This window comes from Sus scrofa, chromosome 8 (genome assembly GCF_000003025.6).
Source record: "Sus scrofa isolate TJ Tabasco breed Duroc chromosome 8, Sscrofa11.1, whole genome shotgun sequence".
NCBI classification, from domain to species: Eukaryota; Metazoa; Chordata; class Mammalia; order Artiodactyla; family Suidae; genus Sus; species Sus scrofa.
Genome location: NC_010450.4, coordinates 137,729,552 through 137,747,653, shown reverse-complemented (window position 1 = coordinate 137,747,653; position 18,102 = coordinate 137,729,552). Strand labels below are relative to the sequence as shown.

The 18,102-nt window shown below is 43.3% G+C and overlaps 1 protein-coding gene across 1 annotated transcript in view; it reads right to left on the bottom strand.

Annotated features, from left to right (window-relative positions):
* The window catches only part of ANTXR2 (anthrax toxin receptor 2), a 149,488-nt gene that overhangs the window by 130,683 nt on the left and 703 nt on the right, over window positions 1–18,102 (bottom strand). The window contains exons 2-4 of the mRNA XM_003129371.6: window positions 17,551–17,622; window positions 15,405–15,476; window positions 220–301 (exon numbers count right to left, since the gene is read on the bottom strand). Coding sequence (XP_003129419.3) covers window positions 220–301; window positions 15,405–15,476; window positions 17,551–17,622 — 226 coding nt within the window. The remainder of the gene's footprint in view (window positions 1–219; window positions 302–15,404; window positions 15,477–17,550; window positions 17,623–18,102) is intronic.

The following is an 18,102-nucleotide window of genomic DNA, read 5'->3' as shown; positions in this document are numbered from 1 at the left end:
AAAAAATGTGAGATTTCTTAAAAGGCAAAATACCATCCAAACTTTACTTATCACCATGGCAAATGTTCGCTGTCTGTCTTATGCCTAGAACTGAAAGCATTTTTTAAATTTTAAGATAAACATGTAATGAAGTCCGTGCGTTTTACTAGAGTTAAAATTTATTTCATTACAGAGTAAGAAAACATTCTCTCCCAAACACGCAAACAGAAAAGAACCTACTAGCTTTAGGCCTTCATGGATGTACGTCTCTCCCACGGGACTGACCCGCTTTAGATTGTCCAAGCCTTCACTGATTTTGCCTCTGAAAATAATATATTATAAAATTACATAAAAGAAAAACAAGGAAAGACCACAAGAAGCAGGTCTCAAAAAACACGGCAATTTTGCAATTCAGGATCATTTCATAAGAAGTAAAGGAAAGAACATGGGCTTTCAAGGCAGGTAGCTCCTCATTTGCTCTGTCATTTTGATGAGTATTTAATCGTGTCTGTATTTCAACCATAAAAATTAAAAGGACTCACAATGAGAAATAACTTGGAAAAGCTAAGCACAGTCCAGGCATTTTGAGCTAAGAACAGATATCTTCTATCTTATTTGTTTTACTAAATTCTAAGGAGTAAAACTTTTCCTTCATTTAAAAAAAAACCCAAGAATTGAATAGTTCAACTTAAGTGAAAAACATATTTCTGAAACACTCACCCTACCTCCATACAAGTTGGAAATTTTCTTTGTAATCTGTAAATTCCTAAAGCACATTATTTACCCCTTAATTACGGAAATTAATACGTCCTACTTTTGTCCCGCTCCGCCCCCCCCGCCCCCGAGTAGTGAATCTCATGATCGAGTCACTTCCGCGGCATCTTCTCACCCGGCCAGACACCAGCTCCTCCTCTAGCATATGTAGGAACTAATGCCTATTTGATGAACAAATCAAAGAATAAATGACTGGATGGATGGGTGGATGCTAATGGATTCTTGAGAAACAAAGAATCTGAATATAAAAGAGGCAAAACCATAAGAATAATCTTTCGTCACGACTAACCAGTTGTCCCAGTAGAGTATATATAAGCGACGTATGAATACAATATTAAGAGCTATTTCGTGTATAAGTTAAAGACTTATTTTTCAGGTTTTTTAAATATGGGTTCCAGAGCTCCTTTGGAAATAGAGAAACCACAAGGATCTTGAGATAAATAGAACCATGTCGCAAAAACAATCCAAAATAAACTCACATCTCCTTTTTAAAAACTATAATTTAAAAGATCAGAAGAGAATAAAATACCCGGGAATACACCTGACCAAGGAGGTAAAGGACTTATACGCCGAGAACTATAAAACATTCATCAAGGAAATTAAAGAAATGGAAAGATATTCCACGCTCCTGGGGTGAAAAAATCAATATTGTAAAAATGGCCATACCACCCAAAGCAATCTGCAGATTCAATGCAATCCCCATCAACTTACCCATGACATTTTTCACAGAACTAGAACAAACAATCCAAACATTTATGTGGAACCACGAAAGACCCAGAATTGCAAAGGCAATTCTGAGGAACAAAAACCAAGCAGGAGGCATCTCTCTCACAGACCCCAAGCCATATTATAACGCCATAGTCATCAAGACAGTGTGGTACTGGTACCAAAACAGACAGACAGACCAACGGAACAGAAGAGAGAGCCCAGAAATAAACCCAGACACCTATGGTCAATTAGTCTTTGACAAAGGAGGCAAGAGTATAAAATGGGAAAAAGAAAGTCTATTCAGCAAGCATTGCTGGGAAACCTGGACAGCGGCATGCAAAGCAATGAAACTAGAACACACCCTCACACCATGCACACAAATAAACTCAAAATGGCTGAAAGACTTAAATATAAGACAAGACACCATCCAACTCCTGGAAGAGAAGAATATAGGCAAAACACTCTCTGACACCAACCTTACAAAGGTTTTCTCAGGTCAGTCTCCCAAAGCAAAGCAACAGAAATAAAAGCAACAGTAAACCAATGGGACCTCATCAAACTGACAGGCTTTTGCACAACGAAGGAAACCAAAAAGAAAAACAAAAAGACAACTTACAAAATGGGAGAAAATCATTTCAAATGATGCAACGGACAAGGGCCTCTCTAAAATATACAAACAACTTATAAAACTCAACAGCAAAAAAGCCAATCACCCAATGGAAAAATGGGCAAAGGACCTGAATAGACAGTTCTCCAAGGAAGATATACAGATGGCCAACAAGCACATGAAACAATGCTCAACATCGCTGATTACTAGAGAAATGCAAATCAAAACTATCACAAGATACCACCTCGCCTCAGTCAGAATGGCCATCATTAAGAAGTCCACAAATAACAAGTGCTGGAGGGGGTGTGGAGAAAAGGGAACCCTCCTACACTGTTGGTGGGTGTCTAAGCTGGCACAACCACTATGGAGAAGAGTATGGAGGTACCTTAGAAAACTGTATATAGAACTACCATATGACCCAGCAGTCCCACTCTTGGGCATATATCTGGACAAAACTCTCCTTAAAAAAGACACATGCACCTGCATGTTCATTGTAGCACTATTCACAATAGCCAAGACATGGAATCAATGCAAATGTTCACTGATAGATGATTGGATTAGGTAGATGTGCTATATATACACAATGAAATACTCCTCAGCCATAAAAAAGAACAAAATAATGCCATTTGCAGCAACACGGAATGGAAGTAGAGACTCTCATCCTGAGTGAAGTCAGAAAGAGAAAGACAAATACCATATGATATCACTTATATCTGGAATCTAATATATGGCACAAAGGAACCTTTCCACAGAAAAGAAAATCATGGACTTGGAGAATAGACTTGTGGTTGCCAAGGGGGAAGGGGAGGGACTGGGAGGGACTGGGAGCTTGGGGTAAACAGATGCAGAATGTTGCCTTTGGGGTGGATTAGCAATGGGATCCTGCTGTGTAGCACTGGGAACTCTGTCTAGTCACTTACGATGGAGCCTGATAATGTGAGAAAAAAGAATGTATACATGTAAGTGTAACTGGGTCACCAGGCTGTACAGTAGAAAAACATATATATATACACAAATAAATTATTAAAAAAATAAGAAGAGAGAATTGAATATATTATTTTCAGAATTTTAGTTTTTAAATAGGAGCAAAAAAAATCCTTTCTAAATAAATGTTTGCTATTACTTAAAACAGTAAACAGAAGTATAATGCTTTAAATAAAACATGGAGAGCATCCCTACTACTGGGGAAGATAGAGGGAGGAGTTACTGCAAAATGTATATTATTTGAACATCAAGGAACTTACAGGGGTCACACACAAAATTATATACATGTATATATACACACACATATATATTATATATCGTATATCATTAAGACAGATGTCAAAAATAGTAAAAAATATATATATTTTGTTATCCTACAGTATTGTGTGTCAAATGAAATAAGTCATTTACCAGAGCCTCATTCACATTTTAAAAGTTACTTATTGATTCTATTTTGATATTGTAATGAAAATTATTATTAGACAAGTTCTCTATCTCAAGAAGTTTTCAGGAAACACAAGACAGCTTTCAAAACATGCTCCTCCCCGATTCTGTCGGCTCTACCAACCACACTGACTGGCTCTTTTAATCCTTGGTTTAAAATCTACCCATGCTGAACCCGTCTCCACCTTCAGCACACTCTCTGTCTCAGGTGCCCCAAACTCATCCCTGTTCAACTTTTACTACAATGCATACTTTTGTTTCTTAAAACATTCCACTTTAAAATAATTAAATATTTTCGCTTTTCAACTAGACTGGACGTCTACAGTGGACTATCAACAGAGCTATTATTTACAATGTATCCCCAAGCTCTGCACTTATTATTTACTGTAATGACTTTTATGAAGCAAGGGTTCAATAAATTTTTCAATAGGAAGAAAATTCATAATTCCAAAGATGATGGAATAAATTACATAATTTATAGACTTGTTTTATCTAAATATTTATGTTTTAATATCTACAGAAACAACTTGAAACTGATTGTCTGAATGCAGATAAAAACGAAATATTTGGGGCTTCCCAGAAATGAGTGGCAGCGTGTCCTCAAGCATTCCTGTTTGCTGCCAAAAGAGAAATGAAAAAGACAACTGAAACTCAGCTTTACACGGACAGATTTTGTATGGCAAAAACCGCCTCCTCCGTTCAGTGCAGATTCGGCCCAGCCTCCTTCTGCGGACCAGACACCACCAGGAAAAGACTCTAAGCTGAAGGGACCTGCCAAACGTGGGATGCAGAGTGTTTGGGAAGGCAGGCCTCCGCTGCGTCTTTCATCGGAAGAAGCCAACCACCTCTTGCTTTTCCATCCACGCCCACACCTGCCCGCCGTGACATTCTCAGTTGCCCTGAAGTGCACCACTGCTTTCGCAGCTTCAGGATCCCAAGAGGGAACACATCCTCGCCCACATCCAGTAACATCCACACACACACACGTCCTCGTCTGTCACTTTTCAGCAGAACCACATACTCTGTCAGCCTCCCTCCATCGAGTGTCACAAAATGGGAGAAGGGAAACCAAAACAAGATGCTGCCTGCGAAAGATCCTAAGCAACTAACAATAAATTAAGCTTCTGTAGCAGTAAATGGTCAACGGGAGGAAAACAAAATCACGGGGTAGGTAAAAACAGAGCCCATCGTCTACACTGCAACCTAAAAAACGCTGAAGGAAACCAGGGGCAAATGGTAAAAATAAAAGGAGGAAGACGAACGCGTCGTGAACATCAGCTCCGATGCATCTTAGAAGATCAGTTTCACTGCCCTGAATTTGGCTTCAACGTTACGTCTTTCAACCACAAGGCACAGAAATACAGTAACTACTTCTGGTGTTTGTTGTGAAGCTGTCGTCAAGGATGCTGCTACCGTGACACACGCGAAACCCCCTATGCGGTCACATGGCAGGAGTTTCTCTGGCATCCCAGAGTCTTTGCTCCGCACTTCCTCCTTTCTGCTAACTACAGCCATGCAAGCTGTTTCTCGCCTGACTCGCAGGAACCCCACGGTAAATTTCCTACTCATTTAGAAAATTCTGCTAAGTCCATACGGTTGTCCTCTTTTCCGAGATCTTGACTTTTCTTTGTAAAAGTTAGTCATTTTCTGCAATGTCATGACATTCTGTACAGCTCGGAGTACTTTCTGGGAAGAGACAATTTAAATAAAGTGGGATGTGAAACCTCTGTTTTGTTGCTGTTCTTGAGCACTGGGGACCAAAATCTATCATCAACCCTTTCTTCTCGACTTTATGTTGACTGAAAAGAGGCGGGTGTGGTGCTTGGGGGAGACAAAAACACACAGACTCATTTTTTTAATCTATAAAATTAACGCTCTCAGCTCTGCTGGTGTCTCTCAAGTTTCTCCGCTGAATAAGGAAAAGAAGAGATAAAAAGGGAAGAGGAAGGATAAGAAGATAAGAAAAGGGAAGGGAAGGAAATAGCAACTACAACTACTGTGCCCTGGGCCACATCAATAGCTTTCCTCCATCCATAGAACACTTGCGACTGTGGCAAGGTTGAATGTCATAAACTAAAGATACATTTTATAAAGAGCGACATAATAAAGTGGTTGGCAGAAAATCCTGACTTGACCAACTATCACAATCGAGCTACACTTTTAAATGCCTTCTATTTATGACCAATGATGTGCATTTGTACAATATATCTGTTTGTTTGTTTGTTGCTTTTTAGGGCTGCATCTATGGCAGATGGAAGTTCCCAGGCTAGGGGCCCAACTGGAGCTGCAACAGCAGGCCACAGGCACGGCAAGGCAGGATCCAGCTGCATCTGTGACGTACATCACGGCTCACGACAACACCAGATTCTAAACCCACTGAGCAAGACCAGGGATCAAACCCGCATCCTCACGGCTACTAGTCAGGTTCGTTACCACTGAGCCACACTGGGGACTCGCATCTATGTATTTACCTTGAGCTTTTCAATGCGCATCATCTTAAGTTTCCAGATTTCAAAGCTCTTTCCAGGCTTCAGTCCGTCGACCTACATACACATCTGCTGGGCACCTGCCACACGGGAACACTGATCCTACACTCACACTTGCTCCACGGCTACCCCCACACCCATCTCCACGGATGCAGAACGGATACGAGAGAAGACAGACAGGCAGGGACAGAGGAGTGAGAAGTACCCACGCAAACTGCTTCATCACAGCTTCTCCCCTGAACGGCCGGGCTGCTCTTCTAGAAAACCTAAAAGGGGGGCAGCCTGGATGTGAGGTGACAGACGGCACAGGGGATAATAAGACTCTGGGCTCTGAAGCCAGGCTGCTCCTTCAACTCATCTGATCTCTGCAACCTTCAGTTGTTTCATGTGAAGCAAAGGCAACACTCCCCCTAACTCCACAGGGCCACGGGACACTTCGAAGCGGTTAATGCACCCAACGCACCGTACACGGTGAGTGTCACGCAGCTATTGGTTGTTGTTATTTCACCACGTGATGTGTCAGGGGCTGAACAAGGCCCTCTGCCAGCCAGCCCTCAGGCCTTTAATTACGCAGCGCGGCGGCATCCACCTACGAACGCAACACACACGTCAAGCAGGGGGCCTTGGCCACCTTCCTTCCCAGCGCTGACACTCACGAGTCTCGGAAACTGCGTGACTTTGGTACGTCACGTAGCCCCTCCGAACCTCCACTTCTCCCGTCTGAAAGCAGGGGTATGGATAGTACTTCTGGTGTTATGAAAATCAAAGGGGCCATGACATTACATAGTTAGTCCACTGCACGGCACCTGAGGCTTCAATTCTCCACACCAGCCACTCACATCAATTCGCTGAACTCCCATCTCTTAACCACACAGGAGAAGGCACGCGTGAGTTACCAGCTTGGTCTGTGACCGTTTGTAAGCCTCACTTGAGAACCTCCCTTCACTGGTCCCTCATAAGACACACAGAATTTTAATGCTTTATATTAAGTCAGACAAACGCTAAATCATACGTGCAAGTGTTCAGTACTGCTCTGGAATGAGTGCCAACCATCTTAAACTGTACTTCTTCAAAGCACAATTAAAAAACATCGTAGGAAAACTACCGTCACTGCCAATAAAGAAAACTTCAATTCTCAAATTCCTACATACTGGCTAATTCTTACGACCTCGTGAGTGTGAATGTAATAATACTATCCAAAATCACGGCAGTAAAGGAAGACGTGCCTTCTAGTCGGACCTGGCTCAAGAAGGAAATAACGGCAATGTTAAAATAATAAAAGTAAAAGAAAAGTACTGATGTTCGTAAATAAACAGTTTCAATTTATACAAAAGAATAAGAGGAATGGGAGCAAAAGGCTAATAATAAATAATCAAAGTAAATAACACCTGTCATTCAAAATTTGCCGAGATGGGTCATGGGTTCACCAAAATCTAAAGACCGAATTACCAAACTAATTTATTTTGTTACACACAGGTTTGTTTTGTTTTCAGATGGCATATTTATTGCTGAAAAATATTCATATTTCACATTTCAGTATTATGATTACTTTCCAGACAATCTCAACTGCAACCTCTATCGACTCCTTCCAGCTCCCTGTGCCCACTCTCCCACCAAGAGATGGAATTTGGTCCCCAGCTCCCTGAATCTGGCCCAGCCCTGTTACTGCCTGGCACTAGAATAAGAAGTGATGTTCTCAGATGTCTGAGTCCAAGCCTTGAGAGAACCGGAGACTTTCTGTATCGTATAACACGTGCTCTCGGGATGCTCTCAGAAGACGCTGTGGAAAGCCTAGGCCACACGCAGAAGAAGCTAACAGCTCGAGGTGCGGTCCGGAGCCAGTCTCAATGATGACAGCACCAGGTCACATCACACAGGCCACAGACACCTTCCATCTGAGCCATCGACCCACAGAACCATGAGAGGGAACAAAAGGTTCTAGGTCTGGGTGCTTTTACCATCACTGTGCCAGCTCCAGGCCCAAAAAGCCTTAATGAAGCTAGGGCATCTCCTCTGCTGTGGCCTTGGCAGCTAGCTGCCGTGTAACAACTCCGACTACCCGGAGACCACTATGGTAGGAGGAAACCCAACCTGGCCGTGCGCAGAAGCCACACGCAAGAGAATAAAGACTCCAGACAACAGCCAGCACCAGCACCAGCACCAGCACCAACTTGCCAACCACGAGAGAGAGGTTATTTCAACTCTTCTCGCCACGCCACCTTCCTCGATGACAACATGCGAAGCAGAAGAACTGTGCCCATTCAAGGCACAGTATCAGGCGAGACAATACATTGTATTCACACCACTAATCTGGGGGTAGTTTATTACGCAGAAATAGATCACCAAGATAGAACTGTGCCTAGTAAAAGCGAGAGGGCCCTGAGGAGATTCGCAGTAAAGACTAGAAGGGCAGTGAGCAAATTTGTTAGTGGGGTTCAGCTTCATGTTCACGTTCATGTCTGATGCATTCTATTGGTTAAAGTAAGGCACAGGCCCATCCCAGATTTTTATCTGTGTGTGTGTACACACACTTATATACAGATATATATGTTATACATACTACGTATATAATCATATACACACATGTATGCACATATGCATGGATGCATTTTGCGTTTCATTGGAAGTTACAGAAGAACAATCGATCACAAAAGCTAAAAGCTTCACACATCCATGCGACCAGACGCCAAGTCAGAAAACTGCATAAACATAAATGTTGCAGGTATTTATATGATAGGTCAGTTCTGTTCTTTGTCCTTAGCAGATTATCAGCTAGAGTTATTAGTTCTTGAAATCAATAAAAACTGCAAACAAAATATAGGAATCCACAAGAAGTTTACAATGATTAGCCAGTTACACAACACCCAGCACCATTTAATGTCTCTCTGATAAGGTAAAACACAGTAGACGGAGTAGAATCTGAAACAAAACAGTGTTCTCCAGATTGTTATTCCTGTCTATGCACAGTGACTCCCGATTTATACTCCACCTCGCACTGCACGTTACCAGCGCGATGACAAGTACAGCATTTAGGAGAACGTCTGACACACAGCAAGTGTTCAACGAGCTTTCCTGCCCTCACTGTCTCCTTCCAGTAATACACCACAATATTAATCAGCCTGGCAAAGCTAGAAAAAAATTACAGGAGGGAAAATCTGTTCATTCACTCAAACATGCCCACTCTAGCTGTCCACTTCCTAGCGTCACTATACGCTGCTTCATTCATTCACGCCAACATGCCCACTCTAGCTGTCCACTTCCTTGTGTCATTATACGCTGCTACACAACATACTATAGGAAGGATAAATTGAAAAACAATTGTTCCCTACTGACTCTTCAACTTAAAATGTTTTAAAAGTTTCAAAAGAGTGAAAGATGATTTTCCGGGCACAAGTATTGCTGATATGTTCTATGACCTTAGCAACTTGTACTTTATATAAAAACTCGCTTACTGTTTATTTCGCATGTCATTCTAAGGCCAATATATGCCAAGGTCTCTGTGGTCCAGAGCCCAGACCCATGAATCCCAGGCAATGGTCCTAGATTCGAAAACACCTGCTTAAAATGCTCCACGCAGTCTGGCGTGTGAAACGTCGTCTCCAGCTCAGTCTACACTTACCGAAGTGTGGCCCACGGACCAGACCTTAAGTCCACGCCTGCTGCACTGCACGTAGTTTCACTCCATATGCCCGCCAACGTCTCAGTGGGCCTTGGGAAACCGACCTCTGCGTCTTCCCAGCTCAGTGCGCCAGGTGTGTCTCCCAAGCACGGGTGACAATGCAGTTAATTTTCCAGAACGTGCGCATAAACCTGTGACACTTGATGGGACCCTTCACTGCAAGTAACGACTCACGTGCCCGCACCTGGAGTCCCGGTTGCTGCCCTGCCCAGACCTCTCGGGACGAGCACAGTGTGTGGCCAAAGCCCACGTTTCGAAACAGGGGTAATTCCTTCCCTAATAGAATCAAAACAACAGCAATTACGGCCACTTCCTCTCACTATGGCTCTGGCCTACAGACTGGAGTAAATTTAGAGGATGACTACATGCCTTTGCACGAGGACAAATTCTGACTAATTATGCAAACCAGGGAAGGAGGAACAGAAAATCTGCGGCAGTGCGACGGTTAAGTGCGTCCTGGCCCCACGACAAATAGCACACTATTGCTGAAATAAAACGGACCAACCTAAGTGTATGGGCCTAAAAAGCTGAAGGCTCTGCCAAGCCTGGACCTCACTGCTCAGCCAATAATGTTGCTGGCAACGGAGGGCCCATCTGCCGGACTCTCTTCCATCATAAAACCAAAAAAAGTTAATTTGTGTGTGTGTGTGTGTGTGTGTGTGTATTTATCATCCTTCACAGAGGTTCCTGCGACCTCCTTTTCTCAATCAGTATCTCTCACATATATTTTCCACGGGACACACGTGGATTTCCAACTTTTTTTTCTTTTTTGGCTTCCCTGCGGCATAGGGAGTTCTGGGCCAGGGATCAGATCTGAGCCTCAGCTGTGACCTACGCTGCAGCTGTGGCAGCTCTGGATCCTTTAACCCACTGTGCCAGGCCAAGGATGGAACCTGCGTTGGTGCTGCACCGACACCACAGAACCTGCTGCACCGCCGCAGGGAGTCCTCCAACTCCATTCGATGCACATGCTCTCATTTAATAACAGCAGCATCGGTTAAGGGGTACTTCAGGTGAATGCAGTCGTCACCACTGTGAACGGCGCTGCAGGGCTTAATTTTGCACACATACCTATATCTTCCACACTGGGGCTGATATTTCAGTAGGACAGAGTCCTAAAATGTGGGAATTTCTGATAGGAAGCTCCTAAAGTTTTACAGACACCGACAGATTTCCCAGTGAAATGAATGAACCAATTTATAAATTACCAACTCTTATGAAAGATTACAAGTAAATTTTTAATTTAAAGAAATTAGAAGAAATCCTTTTAAATAATAGAAGTATGTATAGTATTTACACTTTCATGTAAATTTATTCTAATGACTTCTCTTTAATTTTCTACAAGTTTGTCTAAGGAAGGCTTTTCCTAGTAATTGATTATTTTTCTCAGGTCAAACAATTAGATGACTTTTCAACTTGGGGACAAGTAATAGAAAAAAAGAGTTGAAAATGTCTGTAATTGATCTGTAACTGCAGGAATGAGAAAATTAGCAAATATAAGTCATGATTTAACACTTCTCAAGGAGAGAAAATAAGTGACAGCAGCTAATAACCCAGGTTCTAGAGCCAGACCAACCCAATCATTCATTCGACCAGTATCTACTGAGCATCTGCTCTGTGCCAAGTGCTGTTCTAGGTGCTACGTATACGGGTGAACAAAACACAGGCGACCCTTCTGCTCTCGTGCAGTTTACATTAGGATTCTGGAGATAAAATAAATGGATTAATTAACAGAAAAACTTCACAAAGTCATAACCAAATAGAGTATGATGAGCCATTCCTGGGGAAGTGAGGCAGGATTCCTTTAGACGTGATGGCCAGGCAAGCCTCTCAGAGGAAGGGATGCGAGGATGAGGCCTCAGTAAAAAGAATGAGGTAAGCCACAGGGAAAGAAAGAGCAAAAATGCTAGTGTGGAAACAAGCGTGGCCTGTTTAGGGCATGGAGAGGGGGCCAGGGGGCAAGACTGTGGCACAGGATGTGGTTGGAGAGGACTGGTGGCCATCGGGCAGGGCTTTTCGGCTACTGGGAGCCACGTGCTTTCTAGCCTAAGCCATCGGGTCACCTTCAGCATGAGAACAGCATGACCTACTCCACTCTGTAAGAGACCATTCGGGCCAATACACTGCGGACCACTGACGGCCGTGTCCTTGGACACGCTACGTGAGCCTTCTCACCCCAGCTTCCTCACGGATGACGCTGAGATAACAGGGTCTATGACACGGGCTCCGCGTGAGGATTGAGAGAAGTGACGCGGGCAAAGCATTTTGCACACTATCCAGCACATAATAATGGTTCACTAAATGTTTTCAACGAAATCGCTTTACATGATTAAGATGACACTGAACAGAACTAAGCATAATTCACTTCTCTCAATTAGGTCACATAAGAACTAAAATACCCTTTAAAATCAGTCCTGATTCAAATGCTCTCACATTGAGAGGCTGGACGTTTCCAAACTGAATCAGCACTTGGCGCTTTCCTCTTACCTGACCCTGTAGCACAGCCCTGGGCTATCTGGGTGATTGTGTACGCCCCACTCCCACACGCAGGCAGGCGATTATTCATCCCTGTGCTACTCCCGGAGCCCGCAATGCTAACACATCGCAGGTGAGGTAGCCAAGGCAGGGAGGTCGGTGGGTGGACTAACGGATATGGGAAGGATAAAGATGACGGGGCAAGAGAAAAGGAGAGGGTTTCAAAATAATGAAGTCTTAAATCAGGAGGATGGAAAATGTATGGCTGACCATTTCTTGTGTCATTTTTTCTTATTCTATTCGTGAATTATGCAGCATCAGATTTCATGCTGAAACCTTAACAGAAGATACAGCCCTACCATGGGGACTTACTGCCTTCCAAGCTTGCCCCATTTCTACTGAAAATACTTAGCAACCCTCCAAGAAACAGAAAGAAGTACTTCTCATATCTATCAAGGTGCTAAAGAATCATGAGTAACAGCACCAACGTCGTGAAACCCACTGTGTTTGATCTTTGTGTCTTTCATGCACTCAGATCGAGCTGAGTTTGTATGTAGAGCTTCCCTTTCTAGTCTTTGAAACAAGCATCCCCAATAGCTGTGCAAACATTTGTTCGGTGATCTTGCATCTAAATATGCAAATGGCTTCTACACACTTAAAAGTGAGCAATGGATGAAAAGTGGCCTTATATCCAAACAGAGAAGACCACAGAAATTGGAAAAGTTACAGATGTCATTAAATAAAAATAGTAAAAGAACAACTAGGTTCAAAAAATAATATCCTTTAGTGGAGACTGTTCTGTGATACACAAAATATGTTTTTGTTTTTGTTTTTTTTTTTGCATTGGCTTATTTTCAGGACTTACAAGGCTTTTAAGAAATCATGGTAGATTATGTTTGCAGTTTATAGACATTAAAACTGACAGACTGAGTAGATGATTCACCCCAAATCTCTAAACTGGTAAGTGGCAAAACCAGAATTCTAACCCAGGCCTTCTCGGTGTACTTTCCGCCACCCCAAAATAATGCAACATGCCAAACTGTGCAATTTGTTAAAACTGAACTTATCTCCATTTAAAAAGAGACAGAGGAGCCAACATGTAAAAAATAAGTTGCAGGTAGCATTATTAAAATTCCTCCTGCAGTATTACAAATCTTTTCAAGTGGACAATATCCCTTTATACAAGCATGATTCCTCCCTGACCATTAAAATACCACACACTCCCCGGCTGCAGAAGATAAGAGTAACCACAACAAAGCTCTCATCTCCTGAATACATACGTGCCAGACTCTGTCCTACATTCTCCACATTCAATTCTTACAGCAAAACCTTAGGAGGTAGTAGTATCAGCAGCAGCAGCAGCGTCCTCATCATTACGGAGACGGGACAAGTGCGGCAGAAGGAGCTGAAGCAACTGGTCCCTGACCATTTGGCCAGTTAATTGGCTCAGTGACTTTAGCGTCAACATTATGCTGCCTCTTAAAACAGAGGCCCCTTTATCCCATTCTAACCTCTCTCCCATCAGATCCAACCATAAGGGAAGAATCCCTAATTGAGATTAACGATTTAAACCCCTTCCACGCACGTCTAAGCAGTATCAACCCTGCGGACCACTGACTGTACTTCATCAAAACGATGGAGGACACACATATAAAGTACCCAGCAGAGGAGCTCCCATCGTGGCTCAGCAATAATGAATCTGACTATTATCCATGAGGATGTGGGTTCGATCCCTGGCCTCGCTCCGTGGGTTAAGAATCCCGCATTGCTAAGAACTGTGGTGTAGGTCACAGACGCGGCTCAGATCCTGCATGGCTGTGGCTGTGGCTGTGGTGCAGGCCAGCAGCTACAGCTCCGATTTGATCCCTAGCCTGGGAACGTCCTTATGCCACGGGTGTGGCCCTAAAATAGCCTAAATAAATAAATAAATAAAGTACCTAAGAGAGAACCCAGCCCAGTGTATGCAGGTGACAATTACAGCGTCTTCTCTGTGCCTGGCATCACAGAGGATCGCTTTTCTCTGCACAGGTGCTCCAGAAACGTTAACGTGGGTTTTTTTTCCCCAACGGATGGGCTGGATCAAAAGCTGTTTCTTTCAAAATTAAGCTGGGCAATGGAGAAAACTCCTTTCCATGAAGGCAAGGAATGCCATATGCATGGGTTTCAGAAGCTGTTGTGTGGGGGTCCCTAGGGACTCTGCTGCTGCTCTGGCCCTTGATGAGACCCTGGGGCACGCGAGAGACGATGGACGGAAGGATCAGTGGGACAGCGGAGGTCAAGAGCTGGACTCCCCGCCTACAGAGAGATTCCCCTCCCGGAAAAGGAAAACTTGAAGCACAGATAAATTAAGTTTGATTTTCCACATCCATTCTGCGGATTTTAAATACGTCATCTCCCTGAGGCCTTTTAAATACTATGCATTTTAAAGAAAAAACACTTTACTCAAAGAAACCGTACACGCACAATTTTTCAGAAATCCACATATTATGCAAAACAAGGCACAACAGCCACCCTTGCAACTTCAGTCTGGAGAAGTTTGATTTCAGATCCACTAACCCATTCATTCATTCAACACGAACTGAGTGAGAACTGCCCTGCATACTTGGTGTTCAATGACGCAGACACCGAGAGGAAGGAGAAAACCTCCCTTCCCTTCGGGAAAGCGACCACTCTTCAGAGCATGTCAGGAACCACCTCCAACCTGCTGCAATGATGGCTTCAAATGGCACAGAAATATAAAACGCCGTGACCATGGTTTGGGGGAAAAGCACATAGGTATGAACTGATGGATCCGTGTGTATACACTGAAAGCGAGGTCCTTTACAACGGCAAACCTGTTCAGCATCAGCGTACCTCCGAGGACGAGGTCTGTTCAATCCAGTAATTTATCCAAATCGACCCCTATCTTTCATCTCTCTAATGTTCTTCAAATTCCTAGTTGATTAATATACTACAGCTGAACAAGAAAGATGTAGAACTACTTACAGTAACAGAGAGGGGGAAAGATGGGAAGTAGTAAACACACAGCTAAGGAGAGAGCTGGGTTTCACTGTAAATTCCACAGCCGATATGAATGATATTGATTTTCAGGTTATCTGCTCGTTTATATTATTCATACCTCCTCTCCCCTCTATTAGTGAAGAGAACTAAATTGTCTCTGCACTTGCTTGATTCCACTGAGAGGCCCAAATCACCACTTGGAAGTATCAATCATGCCTTTAAGATTAGTCTCTACTAAAAGCCTGCGGCCAAATGATAATGCACTAACCTGTCTCCAGTTAATGGCAAAATAATGGTTGCTTGAGAAGAAAACACAATGAAAGATAATCTCATTTGAGGGCTGCAAAATAAGAAAAGAGGCAGTTAAAACATTTGTAAAAGAAATATTGATACAATACAGATGTGGAGCTGGGGAGTCTCACTGAAAAGCAGTCTCATTGAATGGTCCAGGCTCCTTTCAAATGGAACTGCCTAAGCAGATCCAGTAACTCTGCTCAACATCACTGCAGAAGTCACTGGGATTTAGTCGGGGCTTCTCAGCCCTCAAGCACTGCTCCCTGACCCACAGGGCCCTCTCGGAAGAGCAGCACGAGCAACACGAATTCCAGGCCAATGTAAAATTCTCTTGTAGAAGGTGCTTCTTCCTTTGGCGTTCTCCTTTATCTCCTTCTAGGAGGCCCGTCCCTTTCAGGGTGTTTCGCATTAGCAGTTTCAGGACTAGAGAAGAGCCGGTTTGATTTAATTGCCACAACCATGAACAGAGTTCATACACAAGTTAGCCTGAAATAAGAGCACCTAAAGGGCGTCATGGACAATGGGAAAGAGACGAACAAACCCCACTCTGACTAGACATTTTCAAATTTTTCAAGTCTCAACATCACACTTCCAGGGGGCAACAGCTGTGCTGGTTAGCCACATCTTTAGGCTTTAGGCCTTGACCTCACAGAATGGGTCTTGTTTCCAAGCCGCTCTATGCAGCTCTTACCAAGACCTGAAACTGAAGATGTGAAACCGAGATCTCTAAACCGAGGCTCAGAGTGATGTCAAAGGGTTGCACACACTTGAAAAGTCATCCTCGCCCCCGACGATGCTCTGCTGGCGAGTAACTGAGCACACCAACGTGGGCCAGGGAACGGGGGGTTATCTTAAAATGCCGCCTTGCACACCAGACCAAAGGAGGGCCCTACTTCCTGAAAGGGGACTGAAATGACCCACTGCTTCCAAGCAAAACCTATGGGACCCTGCACCCTCTTGGATGAAAGCAGAAAATTTATAAACAACGGTCTCCTCCGCCTTTGACATTTAAACAGATAGGGCCTCGTTTATCTTCCTTTCTTAGACAAGTTTACCTCCGACTCTGTCCAGAAATGACTGTTAGGCTTGGCTTCTTGAGCAGGAGCCTGATGATTGAACATGGACAAGCATACATTTTTATAGGGATAAGCTCCCTGCTGCCAATAACGGAAAGCAAGGATTGCCTAGGCCTCCACAGATTGTTTGAAGTTACTTGCAACATGACTTTCAAAATGTTTTGATCATCCAAGCCTGTTTTACAGAAAACATTTGGGCTAACAAGACTGAAAGAAGCAATATTTAATGATACGGCTCCTTTTCATGTCCTTTCCATTATCTTGATAAACTTGCATTTGCTCAGTGCATTTTCTTCCTCCCTTTAAAAAAAAAAAAAAGGAAAAAGGAAAAAGGGGGGAAAAAAAAAGGCCTAAAGAGCCTAGTGTCCTAGGGTTATTTTTAAAGGATACCACTAATTCCTAGTTACCTCTAAATAACAGAGGAAGCTGGATTTCATAGCAGTTATGCTTTTTATAGGAGAGAAACCAATTTTTCCTAGTAAAGCTTATTGCATATATAGAACAGTTAAATTTTAAACCAGCCACACACCCACACATTGTGTAAACACAAGTCGGTTCTTTAAACACACACAAGTGCCTTTTCTGGTGGTGGGTTATTAACACATGTTCATTTGAAGTTTACCAACACTTTTTTTTTTAATAAGGACTTCAACAATACTAAGAATTGTGTGGAAAGGAAAATATATTATGGATACTATTAGCATAAAATTTTTAATGTGATAAATTATGAGAAAGCATAACTGAAGTTCAAAACAGATGAAAATTCAGAAAGGAAAAGACATTTGGAAATTGTATTTGAAGAGACTTCCCCAGAGCCTGAGCCAAGTTTCTGGGATCCAGATGAAATAAGCCCTCAACTACTGAAGGGCTGTCCTAATAACAGCATGTGTGTGATAAGACCTTGAGGCACTTTTTAAAAAATCACCATTTCAGCAACGGCTTTCCCTGCGAATGATTTCCAAAAAGGGGTACCCTTCCTCCCCTTTGCTCTACTTCGCTCTACCTCCAACTCTACTGCTTAGGAAAGGCAAGTGGGAGAAATACCTCACAAATCTCTCTGTAAGTTGATGGACAAAATTGTAAATTTCAATCCAGTTATTGGCCACACTCCCAGACCTGAAAAAGGAAATCGAACTGATCAGAAAAAGAGCGCGTTTGCATGGGGGTAGCCTGACCTCTTCTTCAAGCACAGTAACAGTATCCAAAGCTGAAACTCAGATGCCACCACAGTCTAGGAAGTCAACCCATCTTCAGGGACCACCTGCCTGCTAACTGTCCGGAGGAGGTTCCCAGCTCTTCGAAATAAACACAGCCTTCCTGGGATGGAAATGCAACCACACTGGGTGTGCTGACCTTGGTCTTTGCCTAGCTAAGATGAAAGCTGTGCTCGGGAGAAAAACCAAGCAAACTTGAGCCAGTGTGAGGCAATGAGGCCAAGGGGGGCTGAGAAAGAGTCTTGTCTGCGTTCCAGGGTGGCAGAAGGCTACCCCAAGTGGCCGCACTCCGCGGTCTCAAGAAGCCCCCTGACCGGTCAGCAGTGACTGCCCATCTCCCTAGAGAGCCTAGGGGCTGGGCATCCTCCCCTCACCCCGCACA